This window comes from Trematomus bernacchii, unplaced genomic scaffold (assembly GCF_902827165.1).
Source record: "Trematomus bernacchii unplaced genomic scaffold, fTreBer1.1, whole genome shotgun sequence".
NCBI lineage: Eukaryota > Metazoa > Chordata > Actinopteri > Perciformes > Nototheniidae > Trematomus > Trematomus bernacchii.
Window position 1 is genome coordinate 9,606,343 of NW_022987720.1, and position 27,085 is coordinate 9,633,427.

The 27,085-nt window shown below is 40.7% G+C and overlaps 1 protein-coding gene across 1 annotated transcript in view; it reads right to left on the bottom strand.

Moving 5' to 3' along the window:
• Positions 1 to 607: 607 nt before the first annotated feature.
• Positions 608 to 27,085, bottom strand: part of LOC117493171 (protein shisa-6) — a 75,400-nt gene continuing 48,922 nt past the window's right edge. Inside the window, exons 6-9 of the mRNA XM_034143600.1 lie at positions 10,912 to 10,974; positions 9,973 to 9,993; positions 8,261 to 8,419; positions 608 to 1,766 (exon numbers count right to left, since the gene is read on the bottom strand). Coding sequence (XP_033999491.1) covers positions 1,108 to 1,766; positions 8,261 to 8,419; positions 9,973 to 9,993; positions 10,912 to 10,974 — 902 coding nt within the window. The 3' untranslated portion in view covers positions 608 to 1,107. The remainder of the gene's footprint in view (positions 1,767 to 8,260; positions 8,420 to 9,972; positions 9,994 to 10,911; positions 10,975 to 27,085) is intronic.

The following is a 27,085-nucleotide window of genomic DNA, read 5'->3' on the forward strand; positions in this document are numbered from 1 at the left end:
GTTTTAAGTAATGCTTGATTATGATGTCCTCATTAGTACTGATTGTTTCAGTCAACACATCGATGCAAAACTACGGCTTGACCCATGCGCTCCGACACAACGAGTACCTGATATGTAGAGATGAAAGCAGCTGGCCAATCACAAACCGAGCAGAAAGGGCGGTGGAGCGTCATCTTCATGGATGACAAAAGACGTGTGAACAGAAATTAAGCTAGGTCAAACAACCATCAAGCTTCATTTCCACCTGCAGACTTAAGCTGCCAGCCGACGGTGGTAAAAGGTTATTTCATACGCAATCATTCTATGCTACAAGCACAGTAGAAAGAAAAAAAATACTTCCCATATACATATTACATCCACATATTTTGCAGACATCTGTGGAAATAATATTCATTTGGGATCTTTGCCTTATCTAAAACTAAAAGTATTAATTGGGAATCTAAGAAATATTCCAGGTGGGAGAAAACCAAACCAAACAATATAGTCAAAGGGCCAGCTTTTCTTGTTCTAATGCTGCTAATATAGCCTATTTACAATCATCTATTGTATGCAACAGAAATAGCCTCTGTTTTAACTATTAAGCTGATATGTCCTGGCCGTTTACCAAAGAAGAAGAGTAAATTAAATCAAACAAAAAAGGGAATTCAGTAATTGTGCTTTTTAACCCATAAATCCACTTCTTCACTGAAATAGGACAAGTTCAAGAGGCACCACTTGAAGTGCTTACATCAGTCAATGAGAATCTCTAAAGCTATAACAAGGACTGAAAATACAAATAGTAAATATAGTATATTTATATATTTATAAAGTTGATACAATTCCTATCCAGTCCCATGTCCAGTTTAAAAAATATTTTCTTCAGGCCGTCAAACGTCTGACATGAAGGATCCCTCTTTGTGTCAACACGCAAAGCCCTTATGATGCTCTAAGAGAGAGATGTCTTTGCTGGGGTTGATTCTTGATGACACAGGAAGCTTGTGCTAAAAAGCAGGAAGAGTTTTTTTAATGTAGGAGGTTGTTTTAATCAGAAGACCTCTGCACAAGAGATTTGCTGATTTTGAAGATTTCTGTTGACGTCTGTGTCTCAGGAATCCTTCCACTCTGTGGTTAAACAGTTACTTCGTTCTTGCTGGCAGTGCGGTATGTGTGGTGGTGGCCGGGAATGTACTGTAGGTGGTCCACGGTGTGTGTTCGTCGGGAGGCAAACGCCTGCCTTTTAGACGTCGGGGCTTGGTGGTTGACCGTCAGCGTGTTGTAGGAGTCGGTAGAGGCAGTGGGTTGAGAGTGCATCTTGGTCATCTTGTGGCGGTCCATGGTGGGCGTGACGGGCATCAGCATGTCGGCGTGAGACATCGCCCGCGCCATCGCCTTCTCCCGGAACTTGTCGCGCCTCATAGCGGGGGACAGTAAAGGATCCTGGGATTGGAGGCGGTCTGCTGACAGCAGCTGCTCCTCTGAGAGGTGCCGGCTGCTGCTGTATGCTGCAGCTGCCATGACGCCGTAGGACGATAAGCCATAGTCCCCACGACGTGGCGTCCTGGGAGGGGACAGGACGTGATCCTGGGACATGGCCCTCTGGACTCGGCGGGGACGCTGCCGCTGTTGCTGCTGTTGGTGCTGTTGCTGCTGTTGGTGCTGTTGGTGCTGTTGGTGCTGTTGGTGCTGCTGGGGTTCTGAGTTTAGCTTCACCATGTGGGTTGGTCCCCGGCCGCCAAAGTCAGGATGATGATGCTTCCTCGTGTAGTACTCATCTACATCCTTATCACCTGAGGAGAAAGAATATGGAGATTATCAGAGAGAGATAACAGCATCAAGACTCCTGGCCTTGCTTTGAACAAATACAACCTTAAGCTGCCTTCACATGATAAGCAATTAGCTCTATGCTCACCACATAGTAGGGTACAGAGAACGGCTGATTAGTTCTTCTTCTATGGTTGACTCCCTTGTCTGCCTGTGCGGCTTCACATAGATTTTACTCTTGGTTATGCTTTGAAAGGTCGAGCTGGCAGTGCCACCACTGTTTCGGGCTCTGCAGTTTTACCGCAGATAATGTGACGGCAGCTTTACACAATACCAGTACTTTACAGAACAGTAATTTGGAGTCTAAAATTACATATTTGATCATCTTTTTAAACAGATGTCTGGATATGAATGCAGAAAACTGTGGGCAATGGCATAATATTTTGAATGTTGGTATTAGTTTCTAGTCCGAGTATTGATCAATCACTTCTGAACAGGCATTGGTTGTATGGAGAAGAACAGAGAGAACATTGGAACCCATTTGCCAAAACGAAATATCAGAACCCATGGGATATCGTCTGACGATCATACGGCCTTTTATTAGCTTTTTATTTTATTTTAAATTGACTTCTTCAAAACACCTGGTCATAGACATTGAATAGCAAATCCAGCTCCATTCATTGTCTCAAGTTGCAAATTGGACTTTAAACAATGAACAGCAAACAGAAAAGGACGTTTTGGCTTGAACATTCACTGGCTACATAGGAATCCTCTTGCAATATAGCCCCGTGCCCCCAGAAGGTTATTGATGTCAGAAGCATAGCCAATGGGTTCCAGGATTAATCTTTTTACAATTTCTAGCTCAATCAAATGTCTTGCCGAAGGTGCATTCTACTGTAGTTCGTGGTTAGCACATTTCCTAGAAGTCCTTTCAACGTTGGTTTATTCAGAACAAACCTATATTTACAGGATATTTTCTATAGTACACATATGGGGACGTTTTTTTCCCAGGGCAGGGGCAGCAAGACCATAAATAACAAATAACAAATAACCTTTTATTTTTTACAGATTTCATTCATCAAGACAACAGGCAACCCATGCAGGAGCATGCAACAGCCCTCTAGGACTTGCAGATGTATATGCAATTTGCAAGCTACAATCATTTGAGAAAAGTAATGCTTTCACTATGAAATCTGCATATAAGCAGTGCTCACAAATCACGTTTGAAACGGCCCCGAGGACCACAAGTGTCGACACATTAGTCTCCATTATATATGTCCCGCACATTCTGGCTGCTGTTGAACGGATGAGGTGATAATGGTAACCAACACAGTAATTGGAGAGTCCTTTCAAACATGGCCTTTTTTTTCATAAAAAACAGAACAACAGTAGACTCTTATCAATGTAGTTTTCCATTAGTGTGAAGAGGACTCATCATTTATACTCAACGCAACAATACTCAACAGTTCATGAGCTGGTTGTGCCTGAACAGGCCTCTACCAGAAAGCAGGTCGGTCTGTCCACTGGGTGCTCCTAATGTTACAGTCATGGTCGGCTCTATTAAACATGGGAGGCAATTAGCTCTCAGCTGTGTATCTACCTGGTTTTGTCACTCCTGGCACACATTGGGACGCTACCACAGAAGCTCTCTGATTAACTATTGGTGCTGAGGGGTCGTTACCACTTCAGCAGTTAATTATTGCAGAACCCTGAGGTCGAATGGCCGTTTTAGGACCGTGTCACGCTTCACTGGGTCGTGGAAAAGAGGGATGATGGGAATTGTGGATGTGGATGCTCGGCTCTCTGGAATAGATGTCACGCCTGGATACAGAAGGTCACCTTTTGTCCCTCTATCAGGGGTTTCATGTCCACTGCTCTGTGCATTCTTAATGAAGGAGGGCCAACTTTGGCCCATGGCAATGTGCTCCAGCATTTTTTCCCTAAAGACTTGGTTTAGATGTGACATTATGGCAGAAAATGTCAACCAAACTCAACCAGAGGCTACAAGTATAAAGACAATTGAGAAGTTATGCCCCATAGCTCCTTTGATAGGTCAAACTGCAGCCAGCGTCACAGATTTGTAGTGATTATAAACTAAAATGTTAATGTGGCAGGAGTGTATTATGTCCTGCTATCAAAAGAAAAGACATTTAACATAAATTCTCAAATAAAGGGCGGGTCTTCGATAACAGACAGAGGCGTGACACCAACCAATAAGGACCAACTTTTCCAGGTGCTTCAATATTCTGATATTTAGTTGGCCACCAAAAAGTTACTGCCAATAAAACTCTGACTATCCAAGCATTGAATTTGAAACATTTGCAACATGGTAAATTATGTGCTCATCCACCCCAAGAAGAAAACATAACCCTAACCCTAGGCAGTCTGCACACTTTTGGGCACTTGGTCAAACCATATTGATAGGAACTTTAATCATGATTATTTTGATGTCCTTTCCATTTCTTTTTAAATAAAGGCTTATCAGGAATGTGGGAGGGGCTTTCTCATTCAGTCTCTCAAACGCTTTAATGTAAAAAGTCTGCACAAAAAAATGGTCATATCTATCGATGGTAACATTACAGTGATTGACAAAACTTGTGCAAATAAAAAACATTCTGAATTTGCTTTAACAACATGTTAACATTGGGGGAAGTATTTTTCAGTAATAAGAATCAACAGCAAATCTAATCAGGGAGGCTTCTCACTAAAATATAATAACCTATATTTATTGAATCAAAAGTAATTAGGCCTCTCACTGTTGTTAAGATGGATAAAGACTTTGGCCAGTGTTTGAGAATGAAATATAATATTAATTTCAGTAGAAGGTTTCTGGGGAACTTCAAAATGCCCAGCTACAAATGGAATTCCTCTCCTTCTAACACTTGATTTAAGACTTGCTTTTTATGAGCGTACACATGTTACACCATTTACACTTTAAGTGACTAGAATGATATAAGAGGGGCGATGCGAACTGCTCCATCTAATTTCTGCAGCGCCAATAAAATGTAGCACTTTACAATTAAGATGATTGCGAGAGGCTAAAGGGTCCCAAACGTGGCGCGGAGCTGCAAACACAGGAAATAGCTAACAACGGTTAATTAAACCCCAGCTCCCACTCTGCGAGATTAGATTCAATACAAGCAGTATATTTATGTGTCAGCTATTGATCACAGAAAACTGTAATCATATAATGCGCTAACACTCGTGAAACTGGTGGAACATCAATTATAAAGTGATCTTTAGAGAGGTTTGGAGAAGGAGCATGTGAAATGAAAAGGGGGGAAGGGAAGCAATTTCATTCCTTTTTTTCTTTGGTGAGGATTAAAGGTAGCTTGTTTGTTCTTTGATGTGTTTTAATCCCTTTTGGGGTGATTAAGGTGAACAACAGAGCCAAACAAGCAGGTTACCTTAGAGCAGCAGCCTGCCTCATTGACATCACTGAAGAACACACACTGCGCTCACACACATCATTTAAAATATCAAATAAACCATGCTAATTTAATTTAGTCATAATCATTATCCCTCCAGATGGTTTAATTAAAAAAGCAACTAATTATATTACTTTTAGGCTTGTTTCCAAAAAAAAAGCCTCACCCGCGATAGAACCCGTAATTAATTTCCAAGTGGAAGGGTTTTGTTTAAGGGACGACTTTGCTCGCTCTTTGGACAAATTCTTCAGGGCTCCTCCAAATTCAAGCCTTTTTGTGGTGATTCATGTCTGTGATTTTCTGTGTGTGTACAAGCTTCAGCGAGATAAGAGCAAAGCCCAGAGTTGATAAGGGAGAGAGGAGTAAAACGTATAAAAGACACATTTTAAATGCGCTGAAAGGAGATTGTACCAACGCATGTTGTTCTATCACAGGACCAATGGCACATTCAAATGGCTTTCCAAGTCTGTAACGTCTATTATAATTCAAGGACAGTGAATGGTGCATATTGTGTGTTTGTTACAACTCACAAGTGCTTGGAAAATGTGCTCTTCACTGAATTTGTTCCTGGAAATAAGGTTAGGGGTAAAAGCACATCAAGAGTAATGCTCCAGTGTGTTTTTAACTGACAAATCCCTTTAAACACAGAGAAGCTTCTTGAGGCAAAAGGATGAGGATGTTTTTTAAAAAGAAAAGAAAAAAGATCCACTGTCAACAAATTGGTTAAATGTGGTTATTCACAATATAATGCACTCTAGAGAGTGCATTATATGTATGTTGCCAATGGTTGTGCTTTTGGAAATACATAATGGATGCACTGAATGGACTGAACACCAGGCAGCGTCATGGCTTACTTAGCAGCTCATATTCAATAGCTGTTTACTTTGGTGTATTTTAAAACAGTGTGTTGCTAAAAAGATAAGTTAAACAAGTTTTTATTTTTAGACAAGATGAGTCATTGGTCCACCCGATTATCTTAACGCTCAAATATAGCATTCTTAGCTGATCTCCAAAATCTCAAGAACTGACGTATGATAGTCTCAAGTGGAGGATATAGAGGGTAAGTAGTTCACAAAAATGAATCCATAAAATATGTTTGTTCCTTGCACTTTGAATGTTCTGTTCAAACCGCTTTTGCAAGATCCTCTAGCGTTCTGCATCAGGTTGAAACAGAAGAGAGATGCGCATGCAGAATTCTGCTTTAATAAACCTTGGTGTTATTTCAATATTCAGCTTTAAGAAAATAGATCTGTTTATAGAAGAACATCAGGCGCACTGCATCTGCTACTGATATCCAATCCCTTTAACATACTTCAGTTATCATATCACCAATTCAATCTAACCTTGAATACCACCAAAAAGTTATTAAGAGCTTTCTAAATCCCATTCTGTATCAGAAGAAGGCTTTTAACATGACTGAATAAATCCTTTCTATAAATGTATTACAATATTTCATTTTATAGTACCAATGGTAACTTGCCATGATGCAATTATTGCATCATGCATAAATATGCATCAAGCACATACAGAAGGCTCTCTTCACAGTTCAAAATAAGTTTAAGGTCATTCTAAAATTGCAATATCGTAAAATCCTGTGGTTGGACTGTTTTTGCTTTCAGTTCTCAAATGCTTCATGGCGATATTAGTCTTGGGTGTTTGTTCTGTCCCAAAGTTAGTTTGACAGCTTTTAAATTAGCCCAAACAAACAAAACCAAACAGCTTAATGCCCCGAAGTTCGTCTGAACTGCACCAAACAGGTTTGGTGTAAAAGTATCCATAATGTTTTTGAACAACACTAAAAGAAAGTACACACCCGTCCCCTTCATGCTATCTATGAAGTAACTGTTGTCAAGATATGCACACAGAATTGTGAAGGACCTGTCACGCGTTCTGCATTGCAAATGCAAACTATTACCTTCAGGTAGAATTTACAGAGCCAGGAAATGCACAAAATAAGCTTTAATCTTTCCTTTCATCCAACAACTACAACACTGCTCTAGAAAACAATGTAACCATTGTAAGAAGGTTCTCATAATGCAAGAAGTTACATTATGTACTGTGGTATGCCTTGTATGATTTCTCGCCTCATTTGAATCATTTTTATTATGTCTTTGGTGTACCACTGTAATGTCCTGTTGGCTACATATTGTATTAAGTTGGTTACAGTAGTGTCCAAGCAGAAATCGCCTGGGGGATAATAGAGAATATTGTATCTTATCTTATTATCTTCAGTCTGCTCTGAAAACTGTTTTTAAATACCGAGCACCCTAGGTATGGAATCTTTCACAAGATAAAACTAAATTGGAATCTGTCTTTGTATGAGACATTCCAAAGCTACATTCAAAACATGATTATGAAGAATCAGCAGTCAAGCTATTTTACTGTGCAACGTGTTGATGGTAGGATTAAAGATTAGAGCTTTCAACATTAAGTGAACTGTCTGAGTTTGTACTTGCTTTGTGCATTTTACAAATTTCTAAATGTTTTGCGGCCGTCACGTTTCAAAAACACTTTTGGCGAGGTAAGCTTTGTAAAAGTGAACATGTTATTCCCTTGTTTAATACAATACAGATCAGTTAAAGAAAATCTAGATCAAAACCGGAAACATGCAACCAATGTGAGAGCACTGGGAATTAACTGGTCATCATCCAGCTGAAAATGTCACAGCGCAACATTGAAGCGCCATCTTGTTAGCGTATAGAAGCCATTCAGCTGAAAAAAAAAAAAGCTTTTAATATATCATTAAGAGACATTGGCAACATGACATACTGTAGGCTGCAGATGGAGCCAAATTACACGCCAATTAGATGCAAGTGGATGGGAATGAGTATGGAGGCTATAGAGCATTGTCATGCATTTTAAGTAGGTTTTTTTTCCATACAAAGGTGAAACAGTGAGAGGTTTATCTGCATGATGAGCCACCAAACATCTGGAGATACGTATCATGAGGCAAGTCTCTGTTGTGCACATTCAAATGTTTCATCACAGTGAGCCCTTTAATGCACAGGGCATGAGGTTGACGTCATTCCCTGTCTCTTTTCAGTGCATCAGGCAAAAACACGACGAGGAAGGATAAATGAAGGACCACCTACTTAATCTGTGGAGAGAGGAGGAGTATTTACTTAAGTCAGACTTGAGGGCCAGCTCGTAGGAGGGCGGCAGATGGCTGAGGTTCTGGAAGGATCTGGACAGGGACAGGTCGTAGGGCTCGGTGGCCGAGGTCAGGATGTTGTTCATCCGCTGTGGTCTCTCTACAGGGGACAGGGAAGGAAGCGGTGCGGTGCAGTCAGAGTAAACTCAGTCAGAAAGAAGGGAAATCAACTGGGAGTCTTTACTGGAGGAGAGAAAGGGAGGCAGATAAAGAGGCCAGGGTTGTGAGAAGTGTGGGGGGAGAAAGACTTGTGCTGGAGGTCTTTAGCGTGTAGGAAACAACAAGTTGAAAAGGTCTGCTTGCATTTTGAGATGTACAACGGACTGATTTAGCTTGACCCATGTGCGATGTTTGGTCATTTAACCTACAGCCGCAGGCAGGGAGCCACTTAATTCCATCTGCATTGGCTAATGAATAATCACATTTTTATTAAAGTAACTTTGTACATTATGTGCTATAGCTAATTTAGATACTTGTTTTCGTGTTATAACATTGGTTAAAGTCAATTTTTCTATTGCGCTTGTACATTTTACTCTTCTGTTTGTACATGTATAAGTACGTAAAAGCACTTTTTTTTCTTTTTTTCAGCACTGTAGTTATTTACGCTCGGGTGTATGTACCAGTTTTTACTTTACCAATGAGTAGCATTCAACTTGGCTTAGCTAGCCAAGTTTTCATATTGGACCATTTTATTTGTATTATACTAATTGTGAGAAAACAGCGTTGTTTTAGAGAGAGTAATTTGTGTCATACATCCTGCCTTTTATCCTTGTATCCCATCAAACAGCTACAAAGTGAGATGCCACCTTGAATATGGTCGGTTGGGGGCGGGTAGGTGTAAATAGCACAAAAACTGCCATGTGACTATTTTCATCCGGGTGCAAATGACTATATTGTGTACATCAAATAAACTTTTGGATTTTGGAAAAGTAGTCTGGTGACTGTCCCTTCAAGCATTTCAAGGGCATGATATGCTACGTGTTGACCTGTAACATCAATACAACGTACCAATCTGTGCTTCGTTGCCTTTACACATTCTGAGCAAACTGAATGTGTGAACTATGTCCAGGCGGCTCAAGTGACGGCTGGTGTGAAATGCCGTTAACATTTCTGTTTTGCTATCAGTGATATGATGTGGCACCATGAAGGCTCCCTGCACTGCACAGAGCTCCTTAGGTTTCAGTATTTGGGACGCCCAGTCGTGGGTCAGGTGGCGCAGTGGGTGGGTGGGTGGGGGGGGGCTGGGATACGGGCAGGGACGCTGTTGCTGGATTTAAAAATAGGACTGGGTGTCTACTGCAGCAAGGAGGACAAGGACACACAACACCGAGTAACATATGGCGTAGAGGAGAGACATTCACTGAGTTGGAAAAAGAGTGTGCCGGCATGTGTGAGGGTTTTGAAGAGCCAGTTAGGTGGAGTGAAAGAGTGAAAATAATGTGTGAAGAAGAAATCTCTCAGATTGGACTAAAGGTCATGGACTGTAATGCAGCGTGACAGCAAAATATAAACAAGCGCTTAAAAAAGAACGAAAAAGGAGAATAGAAAATGACCCCCAGTGTGCAGGTAAAGAGTTTTGATCTCTACATGATGCGTGTAAGAAAAGGTGAAGAAAGAATACACATAAACACCAAGTGTATGTGTATTACTTACCGTGTCGCATTTGTCTGTGGGCTACCAAATCCAAGTGAGAAAGAAAGGATCAATAAGAATCAAAGTGCACAGATGCTTCAACCAAACGACCACACTGAAGGGTTGCCCTTGTTTAAAGCTAATATTGCTAGAATGCTGCCCCGAGTTAACACATAGAATCTAACCCAGCATCTCTGGAATTATTCCTAAAAGCTACCCTGCCTCATCAGGAGCTATATAGGCTTCAAAAGGACTGTTTGAAGAGTTTTATTTGGTACTAACGGTACTTTTCAAAGCCATTTCCCAAGCAAAAAGGCTGTCCTGTTTAAGAGGCACACAAGCACAAGTGGAATGTGGACCACAGCGCTCCATTAACGAAAAGTTTGTATAATGACTCAAAGTCGGTCTCTGCAGTTTTTAGAATGTCAGGGAGATATTTTATCACGAGTAGGGCCAGACTCCCTCTTCAATTACAAAGTGTTTCATTTCATTGACGTTTGGATGCAGGAACATTCGGTAATTCCACGCTAAAAGCTGCTCTCCTTTCACAGAAAATCACATTAAGAGAAATAGATGGGAGGCAATAAAAGTAATTGAGTTTCCAATAACTGCAGCAACATCCACAGATGATACATTGATTATCATAAACTTTCGGCTTTTCATTTTCTCCGAAGACTTCTTTGTCAGTCCTTCAGATTTTAATTTCCCCGTCAAAGATATACTATTGTCCTTGAAATTGGAAATAATCTATCACAAGAATTGTTTGGCTGACTTTCATTTAGAGACAGATAACGATCCATATCATTTGGGAAAGTCAAGTCGGGTCCGATTATGAGAAATCAATTTGGGTGTCTTTTCCTGGCACGCATTCCAAATGTACATTTTTCTGATCTACATAGGGATTTTTGCACCACATGTGATGTCACATCTCCAGTTAAGGACATTAATGTGTTTTCTTACCCAGTTTAGGTGTGAGCGCAGTCAAATCCAGGTGGCTGTGTTGATAGTCATGGTGATGGTTTCCTATTGTAGGACAAACAGAGTCAAATATTATTTTGAAAACGCTAGGTTCAAGTGACAAGAAGAACATCAGAAATGTCAGTCATTGCCCTTGATGTTAAAGGGAGAGTAATCAAATGACTTAAACACATAGTTTCCCTCTTAACCTTTGTGGTATCTCCCTCCTCTCTTCTGTAACTCCAATTCAAGACATAATGCAGGGGTCTTCAATGTTTTTCATGACCCCTTAGCTTAAAGAGCACTCTTCGTATGTTTAAAGGGGCCCTTTTATGCTTGTTGAGATATCCATTTCCTGTAGTGTGATATATAGGTTATGTGCATGTTAATCGCCTCCATTGGACTCCTTTGTTTACTTCCGTAACATAGTGACATCACTACGTAACACTCACGTTTATTTTGGCTAGCACTCCAACACATTGTACGTGATAGGCTAAGGGGCGGGACATCTCTAAGTGGCTGGCCAAATACAAAAGAGCCTGCCAGCTAACCAATCATAGCAGACTTGGCTCCATTGAGCGTTCAATAATTTGTAAGGTGGCCTTAAGGCAGTACCAGATTCTATACACATTCCCTTTTATGATGCGTACACTACTACGCTATTCAAATAATAATTTGTAGTCAATATTTCACCTTAAAGGTTCCGTACAGTGCTTTGGCACAGGTAAGCTACTGATTCCACAGGAATGCATAGGTAGCAGTTGGACAATCATTACAACAATGAGTCAATGTTGTGTAAATTAAATGGGTTCTTTTGTTGTTGTGTGTTTTATGTTGGATTCATGAACCTAATGTGCATTTTCAGACATAACTTTTATTTAAAAACAAAGTATAACTTATCAAACACTTTGCCGGCCCCTGTGTAGCAATTTTGAAGACCCCATGTGGGTCACGGTCCCTTTGTTGAAGAACTAAATGATGCAAACCCTTTGAATTAAAAATGTTTAGGTGCTGTAATGCGCTGTATAAATAACCTTGTGTTGAAAAAAAGTGTAGTTTTTGATTCCCCCTGTAAGTTAAGCACAACAAGCAATGTAACAAATGTTATCCTGGTGTAAGAGTGCAACACATTCTCACTCCCAACTCGGCCTATGTTGACGTTATGTCAGGATCCCTTGGCGTCACTATCAAAAGCAGTGGGGGACCCTTTAGCTTCGAGTTTCAACTATCAGGGAGTCCCATTGACTTGCATAGAGCTCCCTGAACGTTGGTAATAGACGAGTTGGGATCGCGGAGAAATGCTCTCCGCAGATCCATTCTCAAAGCGTCAACCTTTTTCTAACTCAATATCAAGCCACACTTATTGTTTTTACTTCTTTATTTTAATTGTATAATGTCGGACTTTTGTTGCCGTCAGTTAGGGGGAGAGTAGGGGCTCAGAATACTGAAATCTGTATTGTTTCATCGTTTTTTCCTTCTAATTTTGTATTCTTTTCTGAACCACACACTGTTATTTACTCAACAATAACACACAATTATCCTTGTGTTTATCTATTTGTTTGATTGTATAATGTCGGACTTTTGGAGTCCGTCAGGACCGACAGTCGGAGCAGCTCATTCGAACACAGGAAGCTGTATTTTCAAAATAAGAGTTCATTTTAATATTATGTTTGATAATATATTTTTTATTAACTAGACCACTGGGTCATGTTAAGACCATCTTTTTTGTCGGTTTGGTGTTACAAATATAAAAACAATATATGTGTGGATAACAAAATACATCTGTCATAAGCTAAACTGGAAACAGCAGTATATTTTATTGTGTTAACACTGTAAACTTGACAGTTTTTTAACCCGCCTAGTGGTTAAAGCACGTTATTGAATTTCTTTGTTGATATGTTATATTTGATGAAAACATAAAAATATTAAGAGTACATACTTTCATAGGGGGAAAGTAGAAGGTCAATGATAGAAATATAGAATAGAAAATACCAAGAAGATACTGTAGTGATCTCTACAATAAAACAGTTTAGTGCCGGACGTCCAAAGATATTAATAGGAGGATGTGCAAAACAGACAAACTAATTAGGCCGTTCGAATCCAGTTTTGGATAGTCTGCCGTGGTTCCATCCCATTTCAACGTGCTGTTTGACGCTCTGCGTAACCCTCGGCGCACTGCCACTCAAACATCCAATCACAGAGCTTGAGGACTAATCACGGGGTTTGTCAAGCAAAGCGGAGAGAATACTTACTTCCGGGTGTAAAATTCTCTAAAGCAGCTACTATGAGCTGCTCCGACCCTCGGTCCTGACGGACTCCAAAAGTCCGACATTATACAATCAAACAAATAAATAAACACAAGGATAATTGTGTCTTATTTTTGAGTAAATAACAGTGTGTGGTTCAGAAAATAATACAAAATTAGAAGGAAAAAACGATGAAACAATACAGATTTCAGTATTCTGAGCCCCTACTCTCCCCCTAACTGACGGCAACAAAAGTCCTACATTATTCAACTAAAATAAAGAAGTAAAAACAATAAGTGTGGCTTGATATTGAGTAAGAAAAAGGTTGATAAACGCTGTGAGAATGGGTCTGCGGAGAGAATTTCTCCGCGATCCCAACTCGTCTACTACCAACGTTCAGGGAGCTCTATAGAAGTCTATGGACATCCCCGAAAGTTGAAATTTGACGCTAAAGGGCCCCCCTTGCGTTGGAAAGTGACGACAGGGACCCTGACATAACGTCAACATAGGCCGAGTTGGGAGTGAGAATGTGTTGAAGAGTGAGTATCAGCCGGCTCTCCCTCCCAGTCTCCTCACTGTTTGCTGTTTCCCCAGATATGAGAGCTTTGATTTGTTCAGTGCGTCTCAAGTGAGTGGAGAACTGTCACAGCTCAGTTATGGGACTGTGAGTGTTTCTTCCAGTTGACAGAACCCACGGTGTAGTGCTGCTTTGCCAAAAATGATTGATTACGGCCTCTTTACATGGGAACATGGACGCAGCCACAGCTCATGGTGATCCATCTTAGCTGTAAGTGAGTCAATTTGATGTTGCGTTAATATTGTTATGGGTTGTTTGAGTGGGTTAAGAAAAAAGCAACATCATCCGAGACCTCCATCACCAGCAGCTATGGGAAATCATTTCGCTGAGAGAAATATATTGCCTTGATTCAATTACGCTTTGTGTTTCTGAACAGCAGAGCAAACAAAACATGGATATATGATAGTTGTACCTTATTTGCATTTAAATATGTTCATTTATCATCCTATAAGAGTGCTAAAGACAATAAAAACCCGCCTCTAATACACATGAGCCCTTCAGAGAGCTTTGAACAGACAGGGGGGATGTGTTCTGCTTTTGTTAAAGTTCAGTGCCTGTATTTCAATGATAGTGCTTCCCCCAGCGGGAGGATGTGACATTTCTGACAAATGTTTTTTATCTGTAGATCTAAGCCAGTATAAAGATGAGTCTCACATATTGAAATGTGGTTTTGGAATTGCTAGCTAATCTCAACTGAAATTGATATTCAGTTGGAATGTAAAACACTCTGGTTTAAATGGATTTAAGTATCTGTGTACCATAATTATAAAACAAGTATTTTTTCTCCTTGCAGCTGCGCTTCCCAATCACAGGTTTGATCAAGGGACCAATTATAGTGGCTACTGAGAGCTCATTTAAATTACCCTGCCATAAACCTAAAAATGAAAGCGCCAAATAAATAACAACCTCTACTATCTGTGTAATTGCAGAAAAAAAGCCTTTTTTTCTTCACCACCGCCACATACATTTCACACATTAAAATGTGTGTTTAACAGAGGTTCAAGAGTTTATCACCCTGTGACGATGGTTTTTCTTTGCAGTAATCTAAAGTTCAGGGTGCGTGTGATCCAATTATCCCCTTTATGTGAGGTATTTGACTGTTATTGCTACTAGTTTGCAGCAACTCGGCCACAAAACAAAGCTCACATTTAAAAACTAATATGTAATTTGTTTATAAGGAATCTAGTCCCAGCACTTGATAGATGTGTGTGAATCAGCCCTGGCAAAGTAGGAAATCACTCAACACAAAGCACATAGCTTGAACGCACTCACACTAGATGCTATCATTTATAAAGGCTGGATGGTTGACTGCTTTAGTTTACTTTGGTCAATCGAGAAAAACTGCAGGAAAATGCCTGAAAATGTAAGTGTTTTCAACAAAAAATATCTGAACGAGTTATTGGTATAAGGAGGTCAATGTTAGGAAATGATTATAACTGGTATTCTTAGCAAGACAGGAAATTACACCAAGAGACAAAGACAGGATCATCATCTAACAGTCACAGGCACCAGATCTGATTAGTTTAGACATTCTCTTCCATCAAAAATGACAGGTTAGTCAATCAAATTGAGTACACGGCTGTTGCAATAAACTGAAACAGCAATAATGGATGGGGTCTCTCCCATTGTTTGTCACTCTCCATTTGCACCTTATGCACAGACTTGACATGTGCATAAACTCTGACAGAGCAATTTGTGGAAAAGTCTAGAAAAAAGTATGTGGACACTGGAGCCTTACAGCCATATGTGATTATTGGAAGTGTCATTCCAACCCCATGTCCTGCTACAACAGCCTCCACTCTTCTGGTTATTTTTTCCCAACAGATTTTTTAACCTGGCTGCAGGGATTTGTTCACATTCAGCGCAGAGAGCATTAGTGAGGGCCAACACTGACGGTCATGGTAGTGATAAGATCTGGCTCACAGTTGGCAAGCAACTTCATCCCAGAGCTGTTGGAAGGGGTTGAGGTCAGGGCTCGGTGCAGACCAGTCATGTTTTGAAGTGGGCAAACACTTATTTTTCACTGAATTTGTGGGCCATTTTCCCTTTTATTGGATAGCTGACAGTAGAGCGGCAGACAGGAGCAAAGGTGAGAGGAGGGAAAGACATTGCAAGACTTTTTCAAGTTGGGACTTGAAAGAGTCTTCACCAAAGTGTTGCCACAAAAACACACTGTTGTCAAAATGACATGCTAGCATTAACATGTCAAAAAGAGCTACATCATTAATAACATTTTAAAGGTCACCTATCATGCAATATTTAGGCAATAGCATAGGTCTCAGATATATAAAAATGTATAAAAAACATGTCTATGAAGTGTTTTGCTCAAAATACCAAACAGATCACCCATTCTAGCCATGCCTCATATCCCTCTATTTCACTTCCTGTTACTAAAGTGCTGATTCGGGGTATAAAGCTTTAAAAAAGAGGGGGCAGAGCTTATGCCTGCTCATGCGGGACCCGGCAGATACTGTCTAAAATAAATGCTGCGGTGATGAAACGCCAAAACCACATCAAGGATTATTTCTGAAACATTATGGAGCTCAAAGGCTTTCTCTCTTGCTGGTTTACCACAAGGTGAGTTCCTTTTTTTATCCTGCTTCTTCACACATGTACTCTCTCCAGTACAGGTTAGCTCTGAGTGTTAGCGATGCTTGCTAATGTAAACAAAGGCCATATTACGTCCAAAACACGTCAGGCATTGATTCTGATAGCAACTTTCTGATAGTTTCAAACAATAGGACAGTGTTTAAAGAGGAAGATACAGGAGATGACACGTGTAACAGGAAAACATGAAACATAGAAGCTTTGGACATTCACGAGTGCGGTGTTTTCTGACATATTTTATGTTGTAGAACAAAACACGGAAATCTCTTCAGCTCGTGTTAACCACAGACACAGATGGATCCGAAAGTTGTTTAAGGCTAACTCATTTCCGGGTTCCAGGATGAATTTTTGCACCACTCCATGAAAAATGCAGTATTTAAAAACTACACAGGATGATCTAATTTATTTTCACATTGTAGTGTGTTTACATTTTGCATTACAGTTGCAGTAAAGTTGAAATTAAGGCATTAATCCGTTTTTCAGCATCTTGTGATAAATACAGTTAAAGTTAATACTTTATATATTTATGGCATATTTACCCTTGCAAAAGATGGATATATAGATAACTAAAGTATACTGTTAAAGTGACATTTGTTTTCCTTAGACATTTTTAAATATTTATTAGCAAAAACCTTTTTTGACAGCAATAATTAAATAATCTCAATAGGAAAGTGTAACGGCAATAATGAGCATTAGTAGCAGCCCTACCACGACTGAGAATGTGGAGCAAAGGTCTGAAGATTTCTTCTTTTCCTAATAGATTTCAGTTTTTCCATTCACACTGACACTCTGGATCCAGTTTAGGACTATGTGCATTGTATATGAGAGCACATGTAGTACCTGCTAAGTGTTAATACATAATGCAGCAGCTCTCGCTGGCAGTGAAGAGTGTCACAAGGATTGGCTGTAGTAATGCTGGCAGCTCTGTCACAAATGAATCGAATGCTTCCAAGTTCCAGCGGGTGGACAGAGAGGATCCCACTGTGACCCAGATCCATTTTAAACGGCTCGCTCTGGGGAAGCTGATGGACAGACGCTGGCAGAGGAGAGAGCCCACGCAATGTCATTATGCTGGCAGAGTGCACCATGTGGACCTGGTGGGACAGATCACCTCGCACTGCCCTTGTGTGTGATGGAGAGGCAAAGTGACCTCAAGATTTTCATTTCAAGCGTCTTAACCTTCTAACTACCCAGGATTTAACCTCTAATGGATCTGTGATGGGCATGAAGTACCAACATCTGAAGTTACAATGGGATCAAAACAATTTACAATCTCATGATCTGAAGGAATAACATTGTAGTAGTAATTCAGTGCAGTTGTTAAAACCTGAAAAGACGCACAAAATACAAATAAGAACCTGAAAATGAGCATAAGATGTCCTCTTTAATGGAAAGTTGTGCTATTTAAACAAATATTCCCTTTAAAGTCAGGTCCTCCTGAAGGAATTAAGTGCCTTTTATTTGTTTGTGAACTGATTTTACTAAACTTCCCATCTAAATGGCAAATATTTGATACAAACAACAATAAATCATGTCATTTGTTGTGGATGTTGTGTTTTAGACAAGTGTTAGAGTCCCACTGCAAAATAAAGAGAGCTGGATGTATGCCATGCATGCAGCTGACACTTTAATCTATGGGCTGTAACTCATCTTTGATGACATGTCGCCAACTTGTTGACAACACATCTGTCATCTTTTCGTCAATGTAATACCCAAGATAATTTAACGGCACATTTCAGTATACTGGGGATTTAAAAAATATATACTTGCACAGTGCACTTCACTCAGTTATTTCTACGGAGCCCCCTAGGGGACATGGAGAGGAAAAAAAATGTATTTGAAAAAAAAGAAAAAAAAAATGTTTTCATTTAGCTCAATGTACTTCCTGATCAGTTCGGCAACACAGAAACCACAACAGCGGTTCATCGATTTTACTTTGAGCTTTGCCTTAAATATAAAGATATAACATCAGTGCTTGGCAATAGGCACGGGTTTCACATAAGTGAAAGACACCTCAAGAGAACACTCAGAGCGAGGGGAAATGCACGTCGCAAAGCATACTCTGAGCTGAGTTATTGACAGATTCAAATTTCGCGGATCAATAACTCAGAACATAACGTTGTAAAAATACAAACAACATGACTTTACAATCATAGCAAGGTAGACAACGACCTACAGAGTCGTTTTTATCAGAACAGTTCGATACGCGCCGTCATCCGAGCTAAACATCAAGAATTGGTCACAATCTGCAGCTGGAGGAGAGAGGAGTGCTTATATTAGGGCAGTCTGCAAACTGCAACACCGAAAACATATACTCATAGGAAAATTCAATAACTTCATTTTTTAAGATGTAGTGCTACCAAAATCTCTTAACACATCAATGGTTATGTTGTTGTTACAGTATGACACTTATTTTGAATAAATATGCTTTTAAATATCTTTCAGGCTTTTTTATTTCAAACTATTTTAAATTACTTAGACATTTTACAATGTAGTGCAACCAAACCCCTTTCACACATCAATAGTACATTGCTGCTCATACTACATAAGGGTTGTCCAAATGGCCCGGGGGCCAAATTGTACTTCTTGAATATATATGTATACGTGTTAATAAGCCCACATTTTCTAACAAATCAAACAAAGAAAAAAACAGGTTACACAATTATTTTAAAACATATTTATTCAAAATAAGTGTTATACTGTAACAACAAGGCGATATCTCGCAACATGTCCCCCCTAGGGGGCTCCATATATTTCTGTATGTTCATGAACACATTTTAAATTCTGTCTATATGGAAACCTCTTGACATAATCATATGTAGATATTTCTTCAAGCAACATCCTCTGCTGACCATGTTCATTTTCATCTCACAAGCTGCAGCTGTAAACATGCTTATATGTTATGGCAGAGAAAGCATTTTTCTTACATTAGCACTTTTTCAGATGTGCAAAACAGAAATCATCGGTCCACACGAACACCAAGGTCTCACCTATACTGTGTCATGAGCTGGGCCTCAGGGAGTCTGTGATTTACTAACAAGGATAAGCACAGATTTATCTGATGTCTTCTCCGATATGTCAGAAGTAACATCATACAAAGCTGCCGTTATCCTTGCCGTGGTATATGGGACTCGGTGAAGAAAGAGGCCAGTGATCAACGTTGACAGCTGAGGCTGGGATGATGTCGAGGTCTTGAGAGAGAAACCTGTGGATTCTAAAACATAATATGACCAAAAGAATGGAGACGAGGCATTTAGTGAGATCTTAAAGCGGGAGATGGATAAACATATTGTCCACATGCACAAAGCAACCAACCAGGTCCATAAGAACGTTTTTTCAAAGTAGGAACTTGACTGGTCTCTACTGAGCTTTGACCTCAACAGCCTAACACATTTGGATGATGAGCAACATCAACCGTGAGCCAGGTTTCCCTTGTAATTCATCCCAAAAACAGCAATGCATTAAAGTCCTGAGGCTGTATTGGCGTGACGCTTCAGAAACCAGAAATGTATCAAAATAAAAGGCAGTTTTTATACCACGCACTGCTAATGTCAATCAGAACAAACCCATTATGCCCAGGGCAGGTCCTAGACATTTTGGTGCCCTAGGCGAGATACAAGCAATACACAATAGAATATATAAAGAATAAATGAAAAATCTCTACAAAAGACCAATACACTACAAAAACTGAAACGTATTGACATGTTGGTTATATACATAAAGAAGGTTTCAAATGTATTCATTATTGTATGAACATGTTTTAATTGGTGGGTGGACGTCACATCCTCTAGGGGGGTCCGGAAAGATTTGTTTTAACATTTTAAAGTAAAATGCTTCAATCTGGTGCACTTTGAGCAGAATTACTAGAGACTAGATTTAGGGGGTACAACTCTAAACACCCATATGAAAAAGATCGGTTTACATTTTAATAACCAAATAAGAGTGAACATAACCAATAACCCATAGCCAATAACAAATAAATGTAACGTATTTTATTTAGTTAACATTTATTTATTTATGCATGTTTTTGAATAACTCCAGTTTTGAACGATATTTTTGGTTTACTGTCCTATAGTATGCATTGAAATGATTTCAAACCTGTTTTTATCTATCCTAATAATTATAAAGGTGTGCCTTGGAAATATTTGTTTACATAAATTGTGACCAAACCGTTTGAGACCCACTGAGATGACTTAGACTAAAGTGAATCCGCGGTACCGATGCGCGCTCTCTCTCTCTCTCTCTCTCTCTCTTGCTCGCTCGGAGGCTCGCTCGCACTTTGGCTGTGAGCTGCGGGCGCCAGATATGCCAACATCCCCCACTTTCATCACTTACAGCGCCCATCGTAAAGGGCAAATGAAAAGTGTAACCGGGGTGAAAAAGGTGTTACCTTGACTTAATTATGAATGTTGTTACATCAAGGCTGAACATTAGGATGAGCCAAACAGTCAAAAATGGTTTTTTTACCAGCGCAGCGACCCCCCAGATCTGGCGCCCTAGGCGACCGCCTATGTCGCCAGTGCTACGGGCCGGCCCTGATTATGCCTAAATGTTATATTGCTAACCATAACGGGGGGTTGCGTATTGTAACCCTAGTTATATAAGCACAGGCGGAGCCCTCTACTGGACTCTATGGGTACTACTCTCATCCATGATATGCGAGCATTCACACACTGAAGTTGCATAAACGTAGCCGGCCAATCGGGGCGAGCCTACCTGAATGCGCGCGCAGGCCCACAGTAGCTTACTTGGCTGGGTAGAGCATAATTGGTCTGAATAGGCCCATAGCTCCACCCTGCAGGTGCCAGCGCCAGTGACTATACACTGCGCACTACGTTTCCCAGGTCCCTAAGGAGCATGGGGAGAACGTAAGTGTACCGTGTCCCCCACACTCATCTTGCGGAAGAGCAATCAGCGAGACGCCCAACACACCGTGTTATTTGCAGCCGCCCTGTCACGCGGCAGCGGGGCAGAGGTTCTCCGCCCAGCCTGCTGCCTGAGGGAGCAGATGGGCTGCCAGGCTCTCATCAAGGGGGGGGGGGCACGCCGGGACACGCTGTGTCCGTGCGGCCCTGCACCCTGAGGGTTGGACTTCCATGGACGCCGGACCCGGAAGTGCCCAACAACGAGAAGTCCTCGTCATCCTCCTCCCTGGCAAACGGAGCCATCCGCCCCGCTGGAATGGCGAAAGTGAATGGCACCGCCTCGGCCATATCCTGGTCCCCCAAACACTTGAAGCAGAGGTGGTGGGGATCGGCACCCGCTATTAAGCAAGGGCACGAAGGACAGGCCCGGGTCTCTAGAAGTGGCGACTCCATGAAGGTATGATAACTTCTTTCTTCTTCTTTCAAACGTTTTACTTTTCTCTGTCAGGTGTTGTCCTGCTCGCTGAAGAGAAAAGGATGACAGTCAGGAGGCGTAGCCGCCTTATATACTGTGGGCCTGCGCGCGCATTCAGGTAGGCTCGCCCCGATTGGCCGGCTACGTTTATGCAACTTCAGTGTGTGAATGCTCGCATATCATGGATGAGAGTAGTACCCATAGAGTCCAGTAGAGGGCAGAGCCTGTGTGAGATATAACCAAGTGTTTTAGTTGCCTAACCCTAAAGCTGCATTCACATGAAACGTGGTAAAATGAGTCTGCACTGATGTTGCTGTTGTGTTACGATGGAGGAAGCAGTGAGGCCTACCAAGGTGAAAGCGCTATCCTCAGCGTAGTACAGATCTTGAAATCCTTGCCGAGCACTGTGCCCCACATTTACGCTATTTCAGTTTAACCTTGTTTACCGCTTACCTCTCAACGTGCAACCAATGAATGCAGCTCAACACATAACATTGATGGCCTTTACACACAGCGGGAGTTTTCATGGGTTTATTTAATCACACTTTAAAATATAATTCTGAACTGTCAAACAATACAATGTCATTTTTTAACTTCATAAGGAATTTTAAAACATAGGCTCCATAGACAACAAACTGTACTCCTTTCAACATTGACAAGGCATGCATAGCAGATTTCCATTTTTACCTTTCATAAAAAAAGCCCAAGACATATTATTCAGAAGGGAGTATTTAGCATTTTGTGTTGTCTGTTTGTCCTGATGTGTTAATTATTTTACAAAAGTCTATTTGCCATAACCGTGGTTTTTTGCCACAACCTAATCATTCAGTCATTGCCTTCCAAAGGTATTGTAGAACAATATTCTTTTAATACATGGCATTGTGAAGCTAAGTTATTGATTTTATCGTCCTATATTGATGTTGGTGATTCTAAACAACCTATTCACCAGTGTTAGACTTCACTAATGCCATTCTGAATTAATAGGAGTTATAGCACATTAATGTTTCTGGTTTTGGGTGTTCAAGCATCATTAACGGCTATAAAATGTAAGGGTCCACATACTTTTGTCCACAGTGTAATAAATTGTATTTTAAAACGCCAAATAATTCAAAAGGTCCCACCTCTTTAAACCACGTAACAAAGAAAACACTGTTTCAGTGATTCTTAAGGTAATTAAAGAAAAGTTTTAGCTCCTTTTCTATTCATTGAACTCATGTGGCAAAGAGAAAATGAAATGAGTTTTTAACTGGCATCTGTTCTTAGAGAACATCTATAGAATGGGGCTTTTTGTTGGAAATAGTTTCATGATGAAACTTCAATGGGTCAAAGCAGAATTTAATAAAACTCAAGGCACGAACATAAGACAATATGTGTCGAAAGTAATTAAGAGAAGACACACTGAGCATTTTCAGACTTTCTTATCAGGTTTGGTGTACAGGAAAGGCAGCAGAGTGTTCCAAAAATGAATTATCCATTTTCCATAATTACGCTCCATGTTTTCCCCGTAATTACGTTGATAGTTTGGCACAAAGCAACTGTTGATGAGCAGGCTGATGAAATGATTAAATGAAGGAGAAAAAGGCAGGCTTTGTGAAGACACCGCAAACTGGAAAATTACATCTGAGATCTTTTAATGACTTTGCAATTATGAGCCGAGCTCGGCTGCTTGCTGGCATTTATCAGCGTCTACATAATGCTAAATCTAAATGTTTACATCTTTCACAAAAAATTAAGCAAAGCATTACAGTTGAGACGCTTCTTTGAGTTCACACGAGCTTACACTGATCAGACACGACTGTGCGGTCATGCAGCATGTAGAATCCAGAGGAAAGTCACCCTGAACAAACAACTGAAGAATACTTGTTGTTTAGCTACTGATATGCACTTTAGCAGAGGTGGTACTCAGATCTTATACTTAAGTAAAAGTAATAATACTGCAGTGTACAAATACCTTGTTACCTTGCTAGAGCCAGCCAGCTAACCAATCAGAGCAGAATTAGCTCTGGTTTCAGACAGAGGGTGAAAAGAGGTGCTGCAGCACAGGCAGTATGAGAAAAATGCAGTAACCTTTCACCACTGCACTAGGGTACTGTACATTTCCATTTACTCGATGCAGCTTTTTCCATAGAATGAGCTGCTTAGAGTTTCTCACCATGTCTTTCAGCCCCATCTATAATTCTGACAGATCCGCGTGTGTTCTTCAGACAGCCCTCCCTCCTCTCCACAGAAAACAGAGACCGAGGCCACCGGCTAGGCATTACACATGACGACATCTCTGTTTCTCCTCTATCGATTAGGGATTGTGTGTCACAGCTCCTGGGCGCATCATGCACTCATGACATGCTTTTTCAGTCAAGAGAAGGCACAGCCGCTTGTTTTTCCACCCTCAGGCTGACCTTGTGATTTCTTCACAGACATCCAACATTCTTGCAGATAAACCCTTGTTCTCTCCAGAGTGTGAAGGCCAATGGAGAAGAGATACATCAGCCTGAAGGTGAAGGGTGTGTTATTGAAAAATCTAAAACACAGGGGAAGGTAGTTTTTATTTGATAATTTATGGATTTCAGTGACCTAAGGAAGTTTTTACCCTACAGTTTACACATTTTGTAGGTGATTTCAGCATTTTTAGGTAGAAAGATATTTAAACAAAGGATTCTGTATTCCTAAGCCGTCATTTTGGGCAGTTTGGAGAAGGCTTGAAAACTAAATAAATGTTGCCTAATGTTGGTTTTTGGTAGGTGTGTTCATTTTCCACTTGTTTTCAGATAAAACGCCTTCCAAATGCCTCACTTTATGCATGAAATGACTCTTTGAGATGGTATCTTTGCAGTGCTTGAATATTGGTGACTTGAAATTCTTGAAACATGATATTTCTAAAACTAGGCTAACCTAACCTTGGTGTTCCTTGATACAAAATAAATAAAAAATAGCATCAGTGTCTCGCCGTTTTGTGACTGCTCACAGAATCTTTTATGAGGAGGCTTTTGAGTAAGTGGGTGTTATTTTACAGCCGTGAAACATTTCTTGGCTCGGCGCTGCATGTCTTTGAGTGGCTTTGTCTCCTTCACACTTGTGCAGCTTTCAAAGAAGCAGAGCAACAAGCGCCCTTCTCCTCCCTGCCTCATGAGTAATGTGTGATGATTAGAACAGATAATTACATCTATTTACATATAAATGTGATTGATACTTGTCCTACAGTGTTAAGCTTCCTTAAGCCGCTGCAGGAGCCGTTTGCATCTATCCATAATATTTGCATCCTCCATCTGAAGTCACCTAATTAAATGATCATTCGCCACAAGTAAACAATTGGGTATGATGACGCTAATTAACGCTGGCTGAACAATGTGCGGCGGTACGTGTTGAGAGACGCGTGTGTTCGTCTAATGGTGTTTATGAGGAGGGTTAAGATTAATGCGCCCTCATAAAAGGGACGGAGTCAGGCGTGTTGTTCCTCGGTAGCAGAGATGGAGCGACTGCAGCGTGGCACTATATCTGAGAGGCCGCGGGTCTAATTGATTAGGTGCTGTCATCTTCAATATCCAACCGCCCTCATAAGAATCTCAAATGAACACTCCAGTGATAATGCCAGCACTCGTTACAATTTAAGCGCAGCAGGTCTTTTGGAAATGTCAAGACGAACACACATGGCTTCCAAACAGGGAGGACCTTTTTGAATAGATGCCACTAATCCTTTTCATAACAACTAGCACCTTTGTCTTGATTATGTATTTATACTTTTAAGATACAGTCAAGTTTGAATTTTTGATCGGCCCTGCCTGAAGCCTCTAGGGTGAATTTGTTAGGAACATTTGCTCACCCTGTGTGGCCTTGTGTCAAACATGCCCTTCGGTCAGGTTTCGCCTCAACAGGTCCACAGTCAGTGTGCTTATTAAAACGTTGGCTTCAAGCCCAAAAGGCCTCCGGGTTCTTTTGAACTGCAAAGCGCCTGAAGCTTGCTGATGGGCTGTTGGTACAGAGAGTTCATCCAAAAGGTGGCTGGTTGGAGATTTGACCCCGGGTCATACTGAGCCACCTTTTCTATTGGCACACGGTAATAGTCCTGACACTTTTTCACTCTTTCACTCAAGTGCCAATGTGACCTTTGACAAACTGCCTCCCATCACTGTGCAACACTGTCTTCTTGACATTTTAAACGAATGGTTTTCTGGATCATGTTTTAGGACGCCATTGAACAACCTTCTGAGGCTGCTTACTTTGCATATTTTAAGCCATAACTTTGATTTTCTGAGCAACATTTATTGGAGCTTAACATCTGAACAGAAGCTGTAGTTTAAGAATGAATGACCTTCTCCTGACTTCTGATGGACTGTGTATGCTGTCACCCTACAGTGGTTTCAGTAACGCAATTCTAACAGGATGTGGACACCTGCTGTCCCCTAAAGGTCAGTCCTTTACCCCATGCTGTCTTCAGTGTTTGTATGCTGTCCTGTAGTCTAATTACCTTCCACAGTAGTTTCATCTCTGCACTGGTGAAACCAATATATACCTATTGTGTTCCAATAAAGACAAGTCTGCTCCACGTCGCTGAGACATCCTGTGATAGTTTACATTAGGGCAGAAAATCATTATTTTATCGATTATTGGTCTATAAATTGTCACATAAATCCCAGGTTATGTGTTTAAATTATTATTATTACAGTTATTTAACGGGTGGACTGGCGTGTGACATAGGAAGATACTGTATTTGGACTTAGTCTTATTTCACAGTTGTGTTATCCTTTCTCTTACAATGTGTTGGAGCGCTAGCCAATAGAAACGAGAGTGTTACATAGTGAAGTCACTCTGTTAGGGAAGTCCAATGTCCAATGGAGGCGTTTCAGGCAGGGTGTGTGGGAGAGAAACTCCCTCTGGAGGGAAAACATGGATTTTAGCCTTGGCAGACCATTTACATGCACAAATACCTATATTACACACAGGAAACCCCAAAAAACATAATAGGGACCCCTTTAAATGTCCCCAAGTCATGTCGCAGGTCTACATTTTATAGGGTAAATTCCACAAAATTTGAATAATGTAGAACTGTGTGAGAAGCATGAATACAATTACGATGCTGTTGTACACGTGCCTTTTTCTCAGTATGCTCAGTATTTGCACACCAGCCCCTTGTGACTTCCCACTACTAAAGGTAACATATGTATTAAATGAACAACCAATCATTCATGGTGACAAGAAACTGCACAGCAGTCCTTTTAGAAAGCCAACTAATTGACTGGTCTCTCAGGGGGGTCTATTTGTACTCCATGTGTGTCCACAGTTTGGAAGTCTCCCTGGAGCTCAAAGTCCCCCCCCCCCCCATTGTCCTAACTGCAGGAGTGACCACTAATTATACATCAGCGGGGGAGCGCACTGTGGAAATGCAACTTGCTTGATTCAGCATGAAGAACTT